The sequence below is a fragment of the Diabrotica undecimpunctata genome, chromosome 6, assembly GCF_040954645.1.
Source record: "Diabrotica undecimpunctata isolate CICGRU chromosome 6, icDiaUnde3, whole genome shotgun sequence".
Classification (NCBI taxonomy): domain Eukaryota; kingdom Metazoa; phylum Arthropoda; class Insecta; order Coleoptera; family Chrysomelidae; genus Diabrotica; species Diabrotica undecimpunctata.
In genome coordinates this window covers 10,490,303-10,508,232 of record NC_092808.1, presented here as the reverse complement: position 1 = coordinate 10,508,232, position 17,930 = coordinate 10,490,303, and the positions used below count along the sequence as shown (strand labels likewise).

General features: G+C 34.6%; 1 protein-coding gene across 2 annotated transcripts in view; it reads left to right on the top strand.

Annotated features, from left to right (window-relative positions):
- Ih (hyperpolarization activated cyclic nucleotide gated potassium channel Ih) overlaps positions 1–17,930 on the top strand; it is a 482,830-nt gene that overhangs the window by 426,177 nt on the left and 38,723 nt on the right. The window contains exon 9 of one of the 2 annotated variants that reach the window (XM_072534207.1): positions 10,373–10,649. In XM_072534207.1, coding sequence (XP_072390308.1) covers positions 10,373–10,649 — 277 coding nt within the window. Of the gene's footprint in view, positions 1–10,372; positions 10,662–17,930 lie in introns of both variants that reach the window. The other variant, XM_072534206.1, reaches the window with a different exon arrangement.

The following is a 17,930-nucleotide window of genomic DNA, read 5'->3' as shown; positions in this document are numbered from 1 at the left end:
CACTATCTTAGCAGATATGACGTCATAGATAATTTTTTAAATAGAAAGGACACATTTTTATCTAAAAAATTAAAACCCCATATTTTTCTGAGTACAACCGTACCAAACTCATCACATTCAAACTTTGGTATACAGAGTGTAAAGGAAACCAGTGCTCGTATTTCTTAAAATTTAATTTAAAATTTATTTTACAAAGAAAATTATTAAAGAAGTCATTTGATATTAAAGACAAACAAATAACATAATTACAACAAATGCTCGAATTGAGCTCCTTGGTTTAATTGACAGTATCCAAGACGTCCAATGAATTCTTGAGTTATGTTTGACAACATCACTGGTGTAATTTATTGCATTTCAGTACGAATTCTCTGTTTGAGGTCTAACCAATTGGTAGGTCGGTTTACATATATCTTACTTTTCAAATAACTCAAAAAAAACTCCATGGGATTCAAATCTGGCGACCTAGCACGCAATTCAATGTGGCCGCGTCGTCCAATCGAGCGATTGAGAAAAGTTGCATTTAGAAAATTTCTAACCACTACAGCATAATGTGGACCTGCTCCATCCTGAAGAAACCAAATGGTCGGATCTATTTGATCAGGATTATTGATATTTGGAAATGTTGTGGTTAAAAATGGAACTACGTAGGTTTGCAACATCTCTAAATACCTTTCACCCGACACAATAATGTCAAAAAATACGGTCCTACCATGGTATTCCTAACAATCCCATCCTATACATTTATTTTTGGGGATATTGAGTATAAACTACCATTGCCTAATTAACAATTATGACAATAACGACAATTTTGTCTATTAACGGTATCATTTAAAGAAAAAGTGGCCTCTTTTTAAAAGAAAAAAAAATAGAGTTGTAATTGAAGAATGAGGATTTTCTTCAATTTCAAATAATACATTTAATTGATTGTCGTCGGAAACAGTGAGTCTGCTACTCTTGAGCTTATCTCTAACATTGCCAATATCATTAAATTTATGCAATATTTGCTTACCGCCGCTTTACTTATTGGTACTCGATCAGAATATTGATCATTAAAGATATCGCATACTTCCGCCGTATCCTAAGATCATCAAAACTTCTATTCGCTGTTTTGCTGATAGCACCATAGTAATTTCAAATAATTGCTATTGGGGTAATATTTATCAAAAAGATACTAGTGCAATTCATATGGCGTTCGTCGATTTCCATAAAGCATTCGATTCCATTCAATTATGGGTAGTGCTTGAATCTCTAGAAAGTGCACTTATAGATTCAAGATACACTAACATAATTAAAAACATATGAAAATGCCACCATGCAGATAAAGCTGGACGAAAGCACAATAACTAATCCCATAAGACTACAACGGGGAGTAAAACAAGGAGACACCATCTCTCCCAAACTGTTTAACCTTGCTCTAGAAGACATTTTTAAGAAACTAGTATGGAACAACAATTGTATCAACGTCGACGGATCATACTTAAACCACTTGAGATTTCCAGATAACATAGTTTGAATAGCCGATAATATCCAGGAACTAACAACTACAACAAAACAAAAATACTGAGCCGAGACCAGACAAATATAACAATACAAAATCATACCATAGAAAATTTTGAACAATATGTATATCTAGGTCATGTCATCAAACTGGGAAAACCAAATCAAGATGCTGAAATTAAAAGAAAAACACAACTGCCATGGGGCGCTCGCAGCAAACTAGCATATATCTTGAAAAACACCTCCATTCCTGTAAACTTAAAGAAAAAGGTGTATAACACATACATACTACCAGTTTGTACCTGCGGCTTGGAGATAGTAACCCTTACCAAAAAATCTGCTTAAAAATTAGAAACAACGCAAACAGCAATGGAACGAATCATGCTTGGAATATCACTGAGAAAGATTAGAAACACCGAGATAAGCCGTAGAACGAAGATTAGGGATATTGTGGAAGAAATTACAAAAATAAAATGGCGCTGGGCAGGTCACGTAGCCCGATATAACGACAACAGGTGGACACGCGGAATTCTAGAACGGAGACCAAGGACGACAACAAGAAGCATGGGAAAGCCTCAAAAAAGATGGGTAGATGACATAAGAATAGTGGCAGGCAAACAGTGGATTAGATTGGCGCAAGATAGAGAAAGATGAAAGCAATTGGGAGAGACCTACATTCAAGAGTGGATGGAAAATGGTTGACAAAGAAGAAAAAGAATGTTATCTTTAATAGATAAACAATCTACCTTCTGTATCGTACAACAGTAGGCCACTCCATTCCAGCATTTGTTATAATTATGTTATTTGTTTGTCTTTAATATGAAATGACTTTTTTAATGATTTTTTTTATAAAATAAATTTTGAATTAAATTTTAAGAAATACGAGCACCGGTTTCCTTTACACTCTGTATACTGAAGTATGAATGTGATGAGTTTGGTACAATTGTACTCAGAAAAATATGAGCTTCTAATTTTTTACATAAAAATATGCCCTTTCTATTTAAAAAAATTATCGATGACGTCACATCTGCTAAGATAGTGAGGGACAAAGTTATTTTTTTTTTTTTCAAAAAGGTTAAAAAACAAAAAATACAAATCGACCTGTCAGAGCTTTAACTCTGAAAATAATTAAGTCATGAGATAATAGACCGTTTACATACTTTATGAACACACTATATAAATAGATAACACAATTAGAGAACATGAAAATTAAAAAAGGGATACTGCATTCTCTCTTTAGTACTATTTATCTTGTATTCGGAAGTTATTATGCAAGGGTCGCGATCAACGAAACAGCTGGCGTTGTAGTAAACGGAATCACTAATAATAACTTGACGTATGCAGATGACAGCATGTTAATAACAGAGAATATTCAAAGATTTGTAGAGAATAGAAAAGAAAACAAGAGAAAAACATAAAGAATGGATGACTGATGACATTCTGCAGATGATGGACCAAAGGAGATTAATGAAAAACAGGGACGCGAAGAAGTACCAAGAAATCAACCAAACAATTAAAAAATAAATACGAAGAGCCAAGGGAAAATGGATGCAAGAAAAATGTAAACTTATCGAAGAGCTCCAAGTGAAACACGATCATATAACATAAAATCACATCAATACAAGACAAGAAACACACACCTCCTCATAAACAAAGATGGGAAACCTGGCGACGACAGTTAAAGAGAAGTTGGTGGTCTGAAAAATGTACATCGAAGAATTTTTCTGGGAATACCGAGGTAACCTATATATAATAAATTGCATGACAGGGCCGTCAATACTAGAAAGCGAGATAAAAGCAACTTTAAAACAGTCTAAGAATGGTAAGGGCACAGGTTCGGACGAAATACCCGTTGAACTTAATAACGAGATGAGTGACTTGAGCACGAAGGAGTTAACTGAACTGTTTAAAGCCATATACAATACAGGTAATATTCCAGAGGAATGGCTATTGTCACTACCAAACATTACCAAAAAAACAATCTGCGAAAACGTGCGAAGATTTCCGAACTATCATCCTTATGAGTCATGCACTTAAGATTTTTCTTAAAATCATACATGCCAGAATTTACAAGAAATGCGAAGAAAATGTCGGTTAAATGCAATTTGGATTCCGCAATTCAATGGGTACACGTGAAGCACTTTTCACCTTACTAAGTCCTACTTTAGAGATGCTGCGATATCAGTTGTTATATCGCAGTCTATATTTGTTTTATTGACTACACCAAGGCATTTGACCGTTGTTAGCACCAGAAGATGGTCGCTGCCCTACAAAGAGTAGGATTTTATGAGAAGGACATTCGGATCATCATGAATTTATACTGGAACAAGCGTGCTGAAGTCAAGGTCGAAGACCAGTTGACTGAACAAGTGAAGATCATGCGAGGAGTAAGGCAAGGCTGTGTGCTCTCGCCGACTCTTTTCAATATATACTCTGAGGAAATTTTTACTGAAGCCCTCACAAACCTAGAGATGGGAATCCGAGTGAACGGTGAATACATCAATAATATCCTCTACGCCGATGACACTGTGTTATTAGCAACCAGACTAAATGATCTTCAAGCCTTACTAGACAGAGTGAGAACTGTGAGTGTAACATACGGACTAGACCTTAATATTAAGAAAACTAAATTCATTGTTGTCAGCCATGCAAATTTACATCCCGGGGCACTAATGGCAGGTAGCGAAGAGATCCAGAGAGTCGACAGATTCACTTACCTCGGAACTACCCTCAACTCACAATGGGACTACGCTCAAGAGATTAGATCCAGAATTGAAATGGCGCGGTCTACATTTATCAAGTTGAGATCCTTGCTGTGCTGCAGTGATCTCAGTTTGGGACCCAAGATGTGGATAGTGAGGTGCTACATTCTTCCAGTGTTACTATATGGAGTTGAAGCCTGGACACTAACGCAAGCTACTGAAAAGCGGATTGAAGCCTTCGAGATGTGGATCTACATCTACTCCGACAATGGTTTGGCATGACCTCCGCGGAGCTGTTTCGCAGAGCAGTCAACAAAATCATGATAGCCTGGATAATTGCCAACATTCGGACCGGATAAGGCACTGAATAAGAAGAAGAGAATAGTTTAAAAAGTTTATAAGACAAGTTTACATTATAAATAAAAATATCTTGGAGATTTAATAAATAAGAATAATGATTTTGCAAAGGAACTAACAACTAAAACTGACACTTATGAAAGAGTTATTATTTTGGTCGAAAAATAATTAAGAATGATTTTCTTCGGAGGCAGCAACGATACATATATTACATAGTATATTATACCAGTATCCTATTACCTGCTTAATGAGTCGTCAAAACTTGTCAATATTTATCTGAATATATTAATGTATATTGATAATTAAAGCGAAACTGAGTAACTAATATGTATCCTCCAATGTCCTGTCATAGTTAACAATATTAAGGACAAACGTGTAATAAGCTTACGAACATCCCTTAGGATAACATTAATATACAACGTAGGTAGCATTATATTGTATAGGGATTTTATGGGTAGACGGAGGATCGTGATAGTAGAGATATTTGGCAAATTAATTCGACGAAATTTGAAAGATTAGTACAAGCTGACAGGTACATCCAATCCACATATAGAAAAAGGAATAAGTATAATATTAATTCAATATACATGTGTACAAGGTAATCAATAATACGCTAGTAAATTATCAAAAATAAAATCAATAGAGAATCAAGCAACTGCATGCAGTGGAACAACATACAACTACGGGTCAAAAACGTGAACTCAGACACCACACAACGACAATATTAAAAAACATAATTAATAGGAAAATTAACAAAACCTTTTCACATTTTAAGTTAATTCATTACAAGATTGATTGTATTGAACCCTTGACCAACGAAAAGAATTAAACAAAAAATTATCAGGATTTTTTAGCAGGTAAAAATCCAAAAGAGTAACATCTAGGCAACTTAAAAGGCCTCTAGGAAAAACATAGGCATTTGTCCCAGACAAGGAATTCTACAAGGAAAAAACAAACAATCATTATCACACAAACGATATAAAAACAATACTTACAAAACGCCGTGGTTGACACGAGAGCTCAGACTCGAAAATCAGAATGTTTGAGGATTTTATCTCGACAAGAATTGGACGTGGCTACTACTACCATAAAGTGGAGTGTCTATTTAAAAAAAATTACTAAATATTTTTAACAATTAAATTTGAAACATAACATAATGACGGTATTAGATTTTTGTTACGATACAGTGCAGCGGCAAGCCGCTTATACGTATTTCGACCTCTTTAGGTCTCCTCTGAGCGGTATAACCACTGCTCTGAATCGAAACAAAATCTATCCCGTCGTAGACCAATAGTTATCAAAATAACTATTTAAGGACGTAACTACGCCATCTAATAACAAGAAGAGAAATCATACCATTTCTACCTGGCGAAACCGAATTCAATTTTTTTTCCACTGTGCCTTCTAAAACTTGCAAAGCAAACAGCTTGATAAATTACTCAGCAAGGGAATCTAAAAATTGCATTCCACCTGCCGTTTATCATGGTCAAAATTCGTAGTGAATTCAAAGAAATAAAACATAATGACGGTATTAGATTTTTGTTTCGATACAAGGCAGCGGCAAGCTGCCCTGTATCGAAATAAAACTTTTTTTTAATTAAATTTGAATTTGAGGACAAATTAAGTTTGTGGATCCTTAGTTTGATTTCACACACCTGAGATGGGTTAAAATATTTTTTTCTTTGATATTAAAACTGCTACCAATTTAATAAACACCAGAGGTAAAATATAAAATAACAAATTTTGATTGTGACTTATTAAGCGATTCACTTATACACTATGTTACAATTTATATTACTTAAATGCACGAGAAAAAGAAAATTTATCTTTTAACTCAGAAACGTGTTTAAATGTGATTTTGAGTGTGTTGTCTGAGCGGCGTTCGGAGAGTGAATGATTAATTAATGTAATATTCTTTCTAATTAATAGGTAGCCTTTTACAAAGATGGTCTGTCTTTTGATTATAATTATTGTGACGTCTAGACATCATAACCGTTTACTATGGGCTTTCAGTCCATCAGCAACAAAGTTTGTTGATATTCCAACATTAAGAATTGTTACACTAATTGTAAGTGGATTCACTATTGGTCATTGTTATAAGAATATAAAAACAATACAAAACGCCATGGTTTACACGAGAGCTCAGACTCGAAAATCAGAATGTTTGGAGATTTTATATCGACAAGAATTGGACGTGGCTACTGCTCCCATAAAATGGAGTGTCTATTTAAAAAAAAAATTACTAAATATTTGGCCATTGTTACGTTAAAAAACTTTTACCCTTAATTGTTAGGATATTAATCAAAGCTTAATTTCTAGGGGAGTATTCTCTTAGGGAAATTGCTTCTTCCTTTCAGAGGTTCAAAAAGGAATCCAGTAGCTTTCAAATTAGTAAAACAGTATCTATATTTTATTGTCTAATCTTTAACATCTAATATTTCTATTAAGTAAGTGTATTTGATACATCCAACAGCTTTGGCATAATCTATTAAGCAAGTGTGTACTTCTTTTCGCCGCTTTTTGCATTTTTGTAGAAGAATTGATAGGTTAAACAATGACTGAATTGACCTATAACTCGTTGGCTACCTAGCAAAAGTACCAAAATATTCGTAATAAAAATCTGCAAAACTTTTTTTAATTTATTATTTTTTTGTGGGGAACAACTAATAAATCAGAAAAAAATCAAAAATTTTGATTTTATTATTTTAATTAAATTTTATTTTTAATTCACGATATCTCAGCTTGGTTTCGATATTTTGATTTATTTTTTTGACATAATATATTATGGTCTTTTCCGCAAAAAAATAAAATGTATCTGAACTCTTAATTTTAATTATAAACAAAACGGCGATTTGTTGAAAACATCGTATGCTAGTCGTCCGATATTTTTTCTAATTAAAATTTTGTGTTACACGTGTGTTGTGTAACACAGTTATATTTAACCGCCTGCTAAGCTTATCATATTTTCCAAAAACATGAAGATTTTCTGAAATCGTTATGATCTTCAACCCAGGAGGAGAGCCCAATGAAGTAACATCTTATCGACCCATCAGCCTACTCCCAACCGTAAGCAAAGTTTTTGAAATATTGCTGCTACAAAAGATATACGCAGATCATGAATTCCTAACACTACTACCAAAACATCGGTTTGGTTTTCGGGAAAATCACTCCACTATCCAACAAGTCCATTGAATAAATGAAATATCAAAAAGTCATTGAAGAAATACTGCAATGCTATATTTCTAGACATCTCACAAACGTTTGACAAAATCTGGCACAGAGGTCTGCTTTACAAAGTAAAATTACTACTATCCAGTAACTATTTCCTCATACTTAAACCCTATATGTCAAATAGATATTTCTCTGTAAAATTCAAAGACCAACAATCCAACCTCCTCCCTATCAACTCCGGATTCCCGCAGGGTAGTGTTCTAGGGCCGCTGGTTCTCATTCTCATTCTACACAGCCGATATACCAGAGACTAATAGTACTACAATCGCTTCCTTTGCTGACGATGTTGCAATACTAGCTGTAAATGAAGATCCCATACAAGCCTCACAAATCCTGCAACATCATCTTAACATACTTAGTGATTGGTATACGAAAAGAAGAACAAAAGTAAATAAAACAAAATCAACTCAAATAACATTTACCAACCGTCACAACATATGCTTACCTGTAATAATGGAAAATGTAAGAATTCAACAGTAACAGACGCTAGATACCTTGGCCTCCATCTTGACGGACGTCTCACTTGGAAGAAACATATCCAGACCAAAAAAAGACAGCTCGACTTAAAATTCCGGCAAATGTATTGGCTCCTTGGAGATAAATCAAAACTTAACATTCAAAACAAAATTCTTCTATACAAAGCCATACTCAAACCTGTCTGGTTTTACAAATTACACCTATGGGGCTGTGCAAAGACAACGTCGTTGAATATCATCCAAATATTCCAGTCTAAAGTGCTAAGATTGATAGTGGATGCACCATGGTACGTAAGTAATCAAACACTTCACTACGACTTAAAGATTATGGTACGTAAATAATCAAACACTTCACTACGACTGAAAGATTCCTTTCATCAGAGAAGAAATCCATCGAGCCACGGAGTCACAAAATGAACTTACCATTCACCATAAAAATGAGCTAGTAAGACAATTATTCAACATTGGTCCAGCCACAAGAAGACTAGATAGAACCTGTCCCCAAGACCTACTTCAAAATTAAACCAGAATAGAATAAGGTGAGACATCATTTGATGTCTCTCCTTCACGCCCAAAGCCTGTAACACATTTACTTAATACTCTGTAATGATGAAGATTGTAAATAAACATAATTCGGTACGCTATAACCACCTTTGAAAGGCCTTTGACCGTATCAAACACGGAAAATTGATCGAGGAGCTAAAAGATGTAGGGTTGGACGGACACGACATAGCTATCATAAGTAATACATACTGGAACCACACAGGATGCATTCGAACAGAGAACGGAAACACCAAGTACATCAACATAGAACGAGGAGTGCGTCAAGGGTGCATTTTATCCCCCCTCTTATTTAATGTATGGATGATCTAAAATCCATCGGAGTAAAAGCATGAAGAAGAGTTGCCAGAGACAGGGGCGAATGGAAGATTGTTCTGAAGAAGGCTTTGGCTCATAACGAGCTGTAATGCAACTGATGATGATTATTTAATGTATATGCCGAACATATAATCAGAACTCGTCTTGAACCTGAAGGTTCCAGAGCCAATGGGATCATCATTAACAATATAAGATATGCCGATGACACCGTAGTATTAGCAGAAACAGAAGACCAACTAAAAATATTGATGAACATATTATCAGAGGAAAGTCAGAGGCTGGGCTTGGACATTAACTACTCCAAAACCAAAATTCTGGTATTTCACAAAAACCCCCATCAACAAGTTACACCGAACATACAAATAAATGGTATCACCCTTCAGAGTTCCCAAAGCTTCATATACCTGGGCAGAGAACTAAATAGTCAACTAGACCACTCAAAAGAAATTAGACGACGCTTTAAAATAGCAAGATCTGGTTTCATGAATATGCGTAAAATGCTCTGTAACCCCAAGCTATCAGTCTCAATAAGATTGGGAACACTAAAGTGTTATGTGTGGTCTCTATTACTACATGGCTGTGAGACCTGGACATTAAAACAGTATGACGTCAACAAATTAAATTCATTTGAAATGTGGATGTACCGCCGAATGCTAAGAATAGGCTGAACCAGCAGAACTACGAATGAAGAAGTACTGAGAGCAATGAACACACGCCCTCATCTGGTCAATACTATCAAAATTAGAAAGACGTCATATCTAGGACACATAATGCGCCATAGGGAATTTGAGCAGCTCCAGGTAATATTAGAAGGCAAGATTGAAGGTAAAAGGGGCATAGGACGAAAGAAAAAATCTTGGCTACGAAACATCAGAGATTGGACTCACACAAAAGGAAATGAATTAATTCATCAAGCCCAGAATAGAGAGAAATTTGCCATATTAATCGCCAACCTCAACAGAGAAGGCACTTAGGAGGAGCATAACCACCTTACCACTAAGACGTAGAAATAAGTATATCATGGCCTTCTTAAATTACAAAAATCAATGGTTATAACATTTTATATTATTAACATATTATAATATTATATAGTCTTTTGATCAGTGTAATGTCATGATGATGATCGTTTTCAGATAGGCGACGTATGACGTGTATATTGTGCTCTTATTTAATTCGGATTTTGTTCTGAAATTATTTTAGTAATATTAATGATACATTTGTTTGTTTTAGGTGATATTATAATAAAAGAAGGAACGATCGGTTCCAAGATGTACTTCATACAGGAGGGAATCGTCGACATCGTGATGGCGAACGGTGAGGTAGCCACTAGCTTAAGTGATGGTTCCTATTTCGGTGAAATTTGCCTGTTGACAAACGCCAGAAGAGTGGCGTCCGTCAGGGCGGAGACTTATTGTAATTTATTTTCATTATCCGTGGATCATTTCAACGCAGTACTCGATCAGTACCCCCTGATGCGACGCACAATGGAGTCAGTGGCGGCGGAGAGGTCAGTGCGTTGGTTGGTATACAGGAACCTGGAGAGGTTTTGTTTAAATTATGTTTGTTTTATATATCGCTTGCTTGCTGTGTGCTCTCATCTCTACTTTTAAGTGGTGGGTATCGTGTTTAGTCAATTTTTAATACGCACTTACGGAATATAGTCGATTTTAATGGTATTATAAAAAAAATATGAAAAAGATCAGGATAGAAGTATTTTAAATATCTCAGCTCATAACTAGTTATATTCTATTAACTTTATAACCATTTTAATAACTGCTTAAAAAGTGATTTAAAACATTGATCTTCCAGAATAAATAATTAATCTAATATAAACTAAAATACAATTCACAATTTCTAAGGTAATAATACGCCCCCGTCTTTACTTGAAACTGATTCAAGTGAATGCCAATTTTATTAACAATCACTGAAAATTTCGCTCAATATCTCTTATTATTTCACTTATTTAATCGCTTGTAACAAGATCGTTTAAGAACTACATAATTAATACGTCTCGTCGTCATTTATACATCTTAAACTTATGTTTTTCCTATTACGTTTTGCCTATTTTTAGGACGGGGCAAATACTAGTAGTATACCTTTATGAATTTTTCTATTTTTCCAATTTTATATTACGATCCCTTTCCTCGTTAAATATGTTGGTATTGAACATAATTATCATCCATTCGGTATCAGGTAAGGCTGCAGATGGTCAACATAGAGAACTTTATTTTGAGTTTTGACTTCTTCTCAATTGTTGAGAAGAAGCCAACTTCTTGACTCAATGAGTTGAGTCTTCTCAATTCTTTACACGAGGTTATTGATTCTTGTAACTGAATAAGTTAAGGTCTATCCATTTACTAAACTAGCATCAGCAACCAGAATGACACGATTCCCTCTGAGTCTGTGAAAAGATCCGGCGACATTTTGTTCGGGATCCCTTACTTGCTACGCACTTCATACACTTAGAACACCAATCTGCCAGATCTTCATGATATCTGACCCAGTAAAAACATTATCATAGCTTCTTCAAGATCTCATTTATTCCAAAATGAGCTCCTGTAGTTCCTCCACTTTTAGCCAATACTTCTTTTCTTCTTGATCTTCTCAAGACTATTTGATACTTCATCTCTTTTCCATCGGAACTTTTTCAAATAAGTTCGAGTACATCCTTAACCAAAACCAAGCTGTCTAATAAATGTTCAATGCTTGGCTTTTCAAGTAAACATCTTCCAATTCTCTCCGACGTCCATTTTGTTTGGACTTAATCATTGTTTTGATATCTTCACTATTCATTTGTACTTGTCGCTGGTATTAAGAACCCCGGTCGACAACTAAAATGACTTATCTGCTTGAGCCACTATTTACTCTACTATTTCTCAAAATAAACTCTTCATGTTCATTTTTTTTACTATTTGTTACAAAAACTTTATGGGGTATTTTTCTACTTTCAATCTTGATGCCGACCATCATTTCGTCAGATACTCGCTGTAATTATGATGTATTTTGAAGAAGTATTCAATTCTCAAATAGGCAACAGATTTCTGCTACCAATAATACGTGTGGTACCGATATTAACGATCATTAGATAAAATGATCATTTCTCCGCAAGCTTATCAATATTAAATCAGGATTCTTATGAATTTAGGACTTATAGAAAGAACTGTACCATAGGAGTATAATTCATCTAGGTATTTTTCTTATTTGTATTTATATACCGTTAAGATTAATTTTATTCCATAAGTGTTAGCCCCACTTTATAAGGCTTCTCAAAATATTGTGTACCTAGTAAGTAAAAAAAAATATTTACATGCAAAAATAATTGCCGAACGAGTGTAGTAATAGAATATCTATACAATATATTAACTCAAAAATTTATAATGTAATTGAGATTCTATTAGGTTTTGTGAAACGTTTTTAGACAGATAGATTAAATTTATAGCGTAAAATGTGTAGCAAAATACTCCACATTTTAAAAAACAGTTATTTTTCTTTTGTTGTTATTGTTTAAGAAGAATTCAATTACGTGTTTCTCCGTCGTACCATGCTCTACTGACACATTTTACTGCAGTATTGCGGGTGTCTCTCTTTCTTTTGCTGCTTTGTTACCCTCTGTAATTCTTATAAGTTTCATATTCTTTTATGTAACCCTCCTCTGTATGGTTTGTGATCTATCCTTGTTTTCATGGCTTCCTTCTTGTTTGATAAATAACTTTTCGGCTCATATAATTATGATATTGTTCCTGTTAACGTCTAAATATGCACTTCTAGTAGTTAATGGTCTATCGGGATTTGGTTCAACGTTCCTTAACGACTCGATTTTCAGCCCATATGGCTGTCATGTCGGCTCTAAGAACAAACTCTACAAACTACTGTAGTTCGCTATGAAAAATCTCTTTGAGTGTAGGGACTACCTACCGAAAAATTCCTGTTAGTCGGCGATCAAGTGACCTTGGCTCAGGGTGCGTTACCAAAATCACGATTTTGCTAAAACTGGATCTTGAACAAAAACTCTGACAGTATTCGAGCCTTGTGCTAACCGTCACCCAGAAAGACAATTAGTTACAGCATTCTCAGACATATTTTGTGCAAAACATCAATCGGCGATCTTTACGATTTCAATACTTTCTGCACCCATCTTCGAACACCCACCAAGTAATTTAACTTAGGCGAGATTCATGACTATACATTCTTACATTTAAAATAAAACACCAATTTGAAGAAACAGCAAATCATAGTCTTGGATGGACTGTAAGGTGGGGCAGACCTTGAGCTGGAGGACTCTCAGAGAGTAGACGACTCTAGGTGGGAACACGTAAAGGACTGGTTTGATTGGACTGTTCATCGCGGCTACAATTGTTATACAGGGTGTCTCATAATGGATTTACGGTTTTAAAGGAATAAAACAAACATTCAAATCATTGTAGAACAATTTTAGTATACTTGATAGATACGTTAAAAATGCGGATTTATTGTTAAAACAAAACATTATTTAAATGCTGACCCTCTTCTTCGTAGCAGGTTGTTAGTCTAGAGCGCAAGCTGCGGAAAACTCGCTGGCACATCTGAATGGGTGTGTCACGTATAGCATTGCTAATGCGGTTTTTCAGTTGCTGGATCGTTTCTGGTACTGGATCGGTGTAGACGATACTGTTTAGGTACCCACATGGAAAAAATCTAAGGGGGTCAGGTCTGGGGATCGTGGAGGTAACGGAATATCTCCATTAACGGAAATAACCGTGCCAGAAAACAGTTCTGCAACTGCGTTGATCGACATTGCTGCAGTATGTGCCGTCGCACCATGGCTTGTTGATATTACGTTCCGTTAACATCATAGCCAGCGAACTGTAGCAAGGATTGGCGTAAAAAATTATGAATCATGGTAGAGTAGTGAGCGCTGTTCACAGTAACCTACGTCCTGCACCATCTTTAAAAAGTACTGCCCGATTATGCCCCAGACGTACATAGCACACTATAAGGTCACTTTTTTGGAGTGTAATTGTCGTTGATGTTTTTGCCGCGGATTATCTTGGGCCCAATATCAGTAATTGTGTTTGTTCACATATCGATTAAGATAGAAATAGGCTTCATCACTAAAAATAATGTTTTCGATACCATCTTAGTCCAAAAATTGTTCTTTATTGTCTCAGCAAAAGTTTTTCGTTTTAAACGGTCGTACTGCTTCAAAAACTGACAACGCTGAATTTTATAGTGCTAAAAGTCCTTCCACCATATTCGTTGAACACTAACACGCGTTAATTTCAATGATTGCACATTTTTACGAACCGACTGCCTGTCAATATTGTCTGGCGTTCTCGTGGTTCTGGGTCTACCAGCTGGTGTGTAATTTATGACAGAAGCTGTTGCTCGGAATTTTTTCACTCAATTGTTCACCAAAGCTGCCGACGGTGCATTGGCTAAACGTCTGATATTGAAACGCCCGTTGCTTTGCTGGCCATGGTGCCATCGTAACTGAAATCCGTTAATCCGTATGCTCCCGCAAACTATTTACACCGTCAGCTTCCTCCTACTCAGAGCAGGGCCGGCGTCAGAATAATTTCAAATCTTAAATCTATTACGAGACACCCTGTAACACAACGTACCAGTTTACGATTGTAGCGACCTCTATAGGAAGAAATTCCCCCCAGAAACTGCAAGTCCGAGCTTGACAAAACCCACAAGACGATATTATGAATATTCTTAAGTCCGTGTCAAACGGTCAAATATTTTATCAAACTAGTTTGATGAAACTGACGTAATGACGTCATAATTACAGTTTGTTCAAATTTTAAAAATCTGCCGATCATTCAAATTTAATCAAATTGACGTATGCCAAGGAAATTAATTTTCTAATATTATATTATTTATCTATGGAAATTAATTGTCTTTTTTGCTTATTTATTAGTTGCTTGTGCTTTATTTACGATTCTAATTTTTCTTATCCACAAAAAAAATAAGAAGTGTGAAAGGATTTTTATAATAATATGGATGTTTGACATTAAATAAACAGCTTCTTTCTCGGTTTAAATCAATTATGTAGAAACTTATTCCTGTTTGCAACAAATTTAAAATTTTTATTTTTATGTCATAACAAAATAGAAAGACAAATAAACAACACACTGTCAACCAAAGAAAAACGAAAATTATACTCGGTTCGCTATCTCCAGTCCGAACTGTCTAGTGAATTTAGTAATTATTTTTTTGCGAAGTTAGTTACTTTTTGACAGACTCGAAATGGCTGGAAATTACTATACAACCAAGCACACGTACTTATAGCCAATATTAATAGTAAACAAACTAAATAGTATATAAAATAGAACTTTACAAATTACCGACAATTAATATTTACTTGTTTGCACCATATATAATAAATAGTTATGTTAAATTATAACAACTAAAATATATATTTTAAATATATACTACCCCAAATGTTATGGGTTTAGTATACACTTCCACTATTTAGAATAATTCTTCTTTTTTCAAAGAAAGAAGTCTACAATGGTAGTATACTTGAGCTATTAATACTGAGAAGTAGGAATTGTTGTGTTGTAGGTTTCCGACAATGAATCTGTCAAAATATGCCCGAGCTAAGCGAATGGAGTTATAATTTAAATACGTTCTCCCTACCCGCTGATTGTCATTTGACTTTAGATATTTTTCGACCAATTAAAATTAAAGTTTGATCAAACTGACCTTGAAAATAGAAGATCCTCTATTTTTAGGGGATTTGATCAAACTCAGGATCTGACGTCATATGCTGTCAATTTTTTCGTTTGGTCAAACTAGTTTGACCAAAACTTTAGTTAGTTAGTCAAACTTTATTCTAACAATGCATCAGCAGACAGTGATATTTTTTTCAATTCGAGTTATGTGTGTGTATATATATATATATATATATATATATATATATATATATATATATATATATATTTATATATATATATATATATATATATATATATATATATATATATATATATATATATATATATATAGTGTGTGTGTAGTGTCTAATAAGCGCTCAAGCCCAGAATGGCGTATTCTCAGTCATTGTTCGCAATTTTTTGACTCACAACTTCCACAGACCATCTTCAAGGTCATTGATCACCAAAATTGGATCTTATTTGACAACTATTTTTTGTATAGCTGTAGAGTCTTGGAGTTTTTTAGTGTCCACTAAGCGATAGGCTTTTAAATTAATTATTTATTTCGTAACGTAATCTAAATACAATAAGAAAACCCAATTGAACTACTCATGCAACTTATGAATACGTTAAATATTTCTTTTGCCTTTGGCTACGTTGAAAATTTGAGTCATTATGATCAACAGTATGTCTTTTTGTTCGCTTCCCAAAAGAAGTTATACAAAAATAGAGAATCGATAAACGGCAGTGTTACTAAATATGTTTTGAGAAGCCTTTAATGCCATTGCAGTTATCGGAAATTTTGTTAATACTATAGAAAGTCTAAATGAACTTTATTTGTTTGTTATTAACGTTTGATTGACAATAACCGTTTAAAAATTTGAGTATATGATAATAAATAACATTTTTGCTGTTATCTGCAATAATATTAAAGAAATTGGTTAAAGTATTCAGGATTTTATCAAACTTTGAAAGTTATAATTGTAATATTTAACAATTCTTTTTATTATTGTTTATTTTTATAAAAAACAACAGAATTTTATACTTAATTTTTAAGTATTTGCTTATTTTTCCTAGAGATAAATGCAGCAAATACAATTTGTTCACAATATAGTCTCCTACCAGCTAAATCTACTTTAAATAACGTATGTTCAATGACCATAGTACTTTCGGTAAGAGGACTTTAAACTAACAATTTACCTTTTCATCTTTTTATCATCACCTAGCCTTAAAAGTCCACTGCTGAACATAGGCCTCTTCCTCGCAATTCCAACCCCCTCTATCTTGCACCACTTTCATCCAGTTTTTATTTTGTCTTTTTAAATCGGCATCGTCATCGCCATCGTGTAGGTGGTCAACTGACGCTTCTCTTATCTTCGCTTGGTCTTAATTCCAATACCCTCTTTGTCCATCGCCCATCCGTTATTCTAGCTATGTATCCTGCCCATCTCCATTTTAGTCTGGCTATCCTTTAGATGACATTAGTCACCCTGGTTCTTCTCCGGTATCTTTTAGGCCAAATGAAATATGTACTTAGATTTTGCAATAGCGTAGCCTCGAGTTTTTTCCTATAGCTTTTCTTTATCTGTCATAGTTTACTGTTGTAAGCGATTATACTTATTAAATATTATTTGTTCCGATGCGTAATCCTGTTTCTATGAGCTGTATGGTTTTAAAGTCTACCAGTAGGGTGCTAACCTGGATGTAGACCCCCTCCTCCTTTATCCGGGCTTGGGACCGGCAACACTTGTCGAGCCACTCGATCCATCCAACAAAACTGCAGGCCGAGTTATTGGTATTGTGCAAAATCCGGAAAAAAAATCCGAATGAAAACACATGTATGTGATAAAAAAAAACACCTGAATAGACCACAAAGATAAAAGTCGAAAGTAGGATGACTCCACAACATACCTATTCCAAAAAAGAATAACCGAAAAAAGCAGAAACAGATATATCACAGAAAGTGATGGAGTCGAAGAAAGCTGGGCAAACATTAAGCCTAATATCTTTTAAGGAAGTTCTTGGTGAAAGGAATATAAATAAAAATAAATCGTTCCCAAGGCAAAGAGCTCCATAGTTTTGTACAGAAGTGAAGAAAAATGTAAAGAAAAGAAAAAAGCTTACCTGAAATACATGTCAACCAAAAC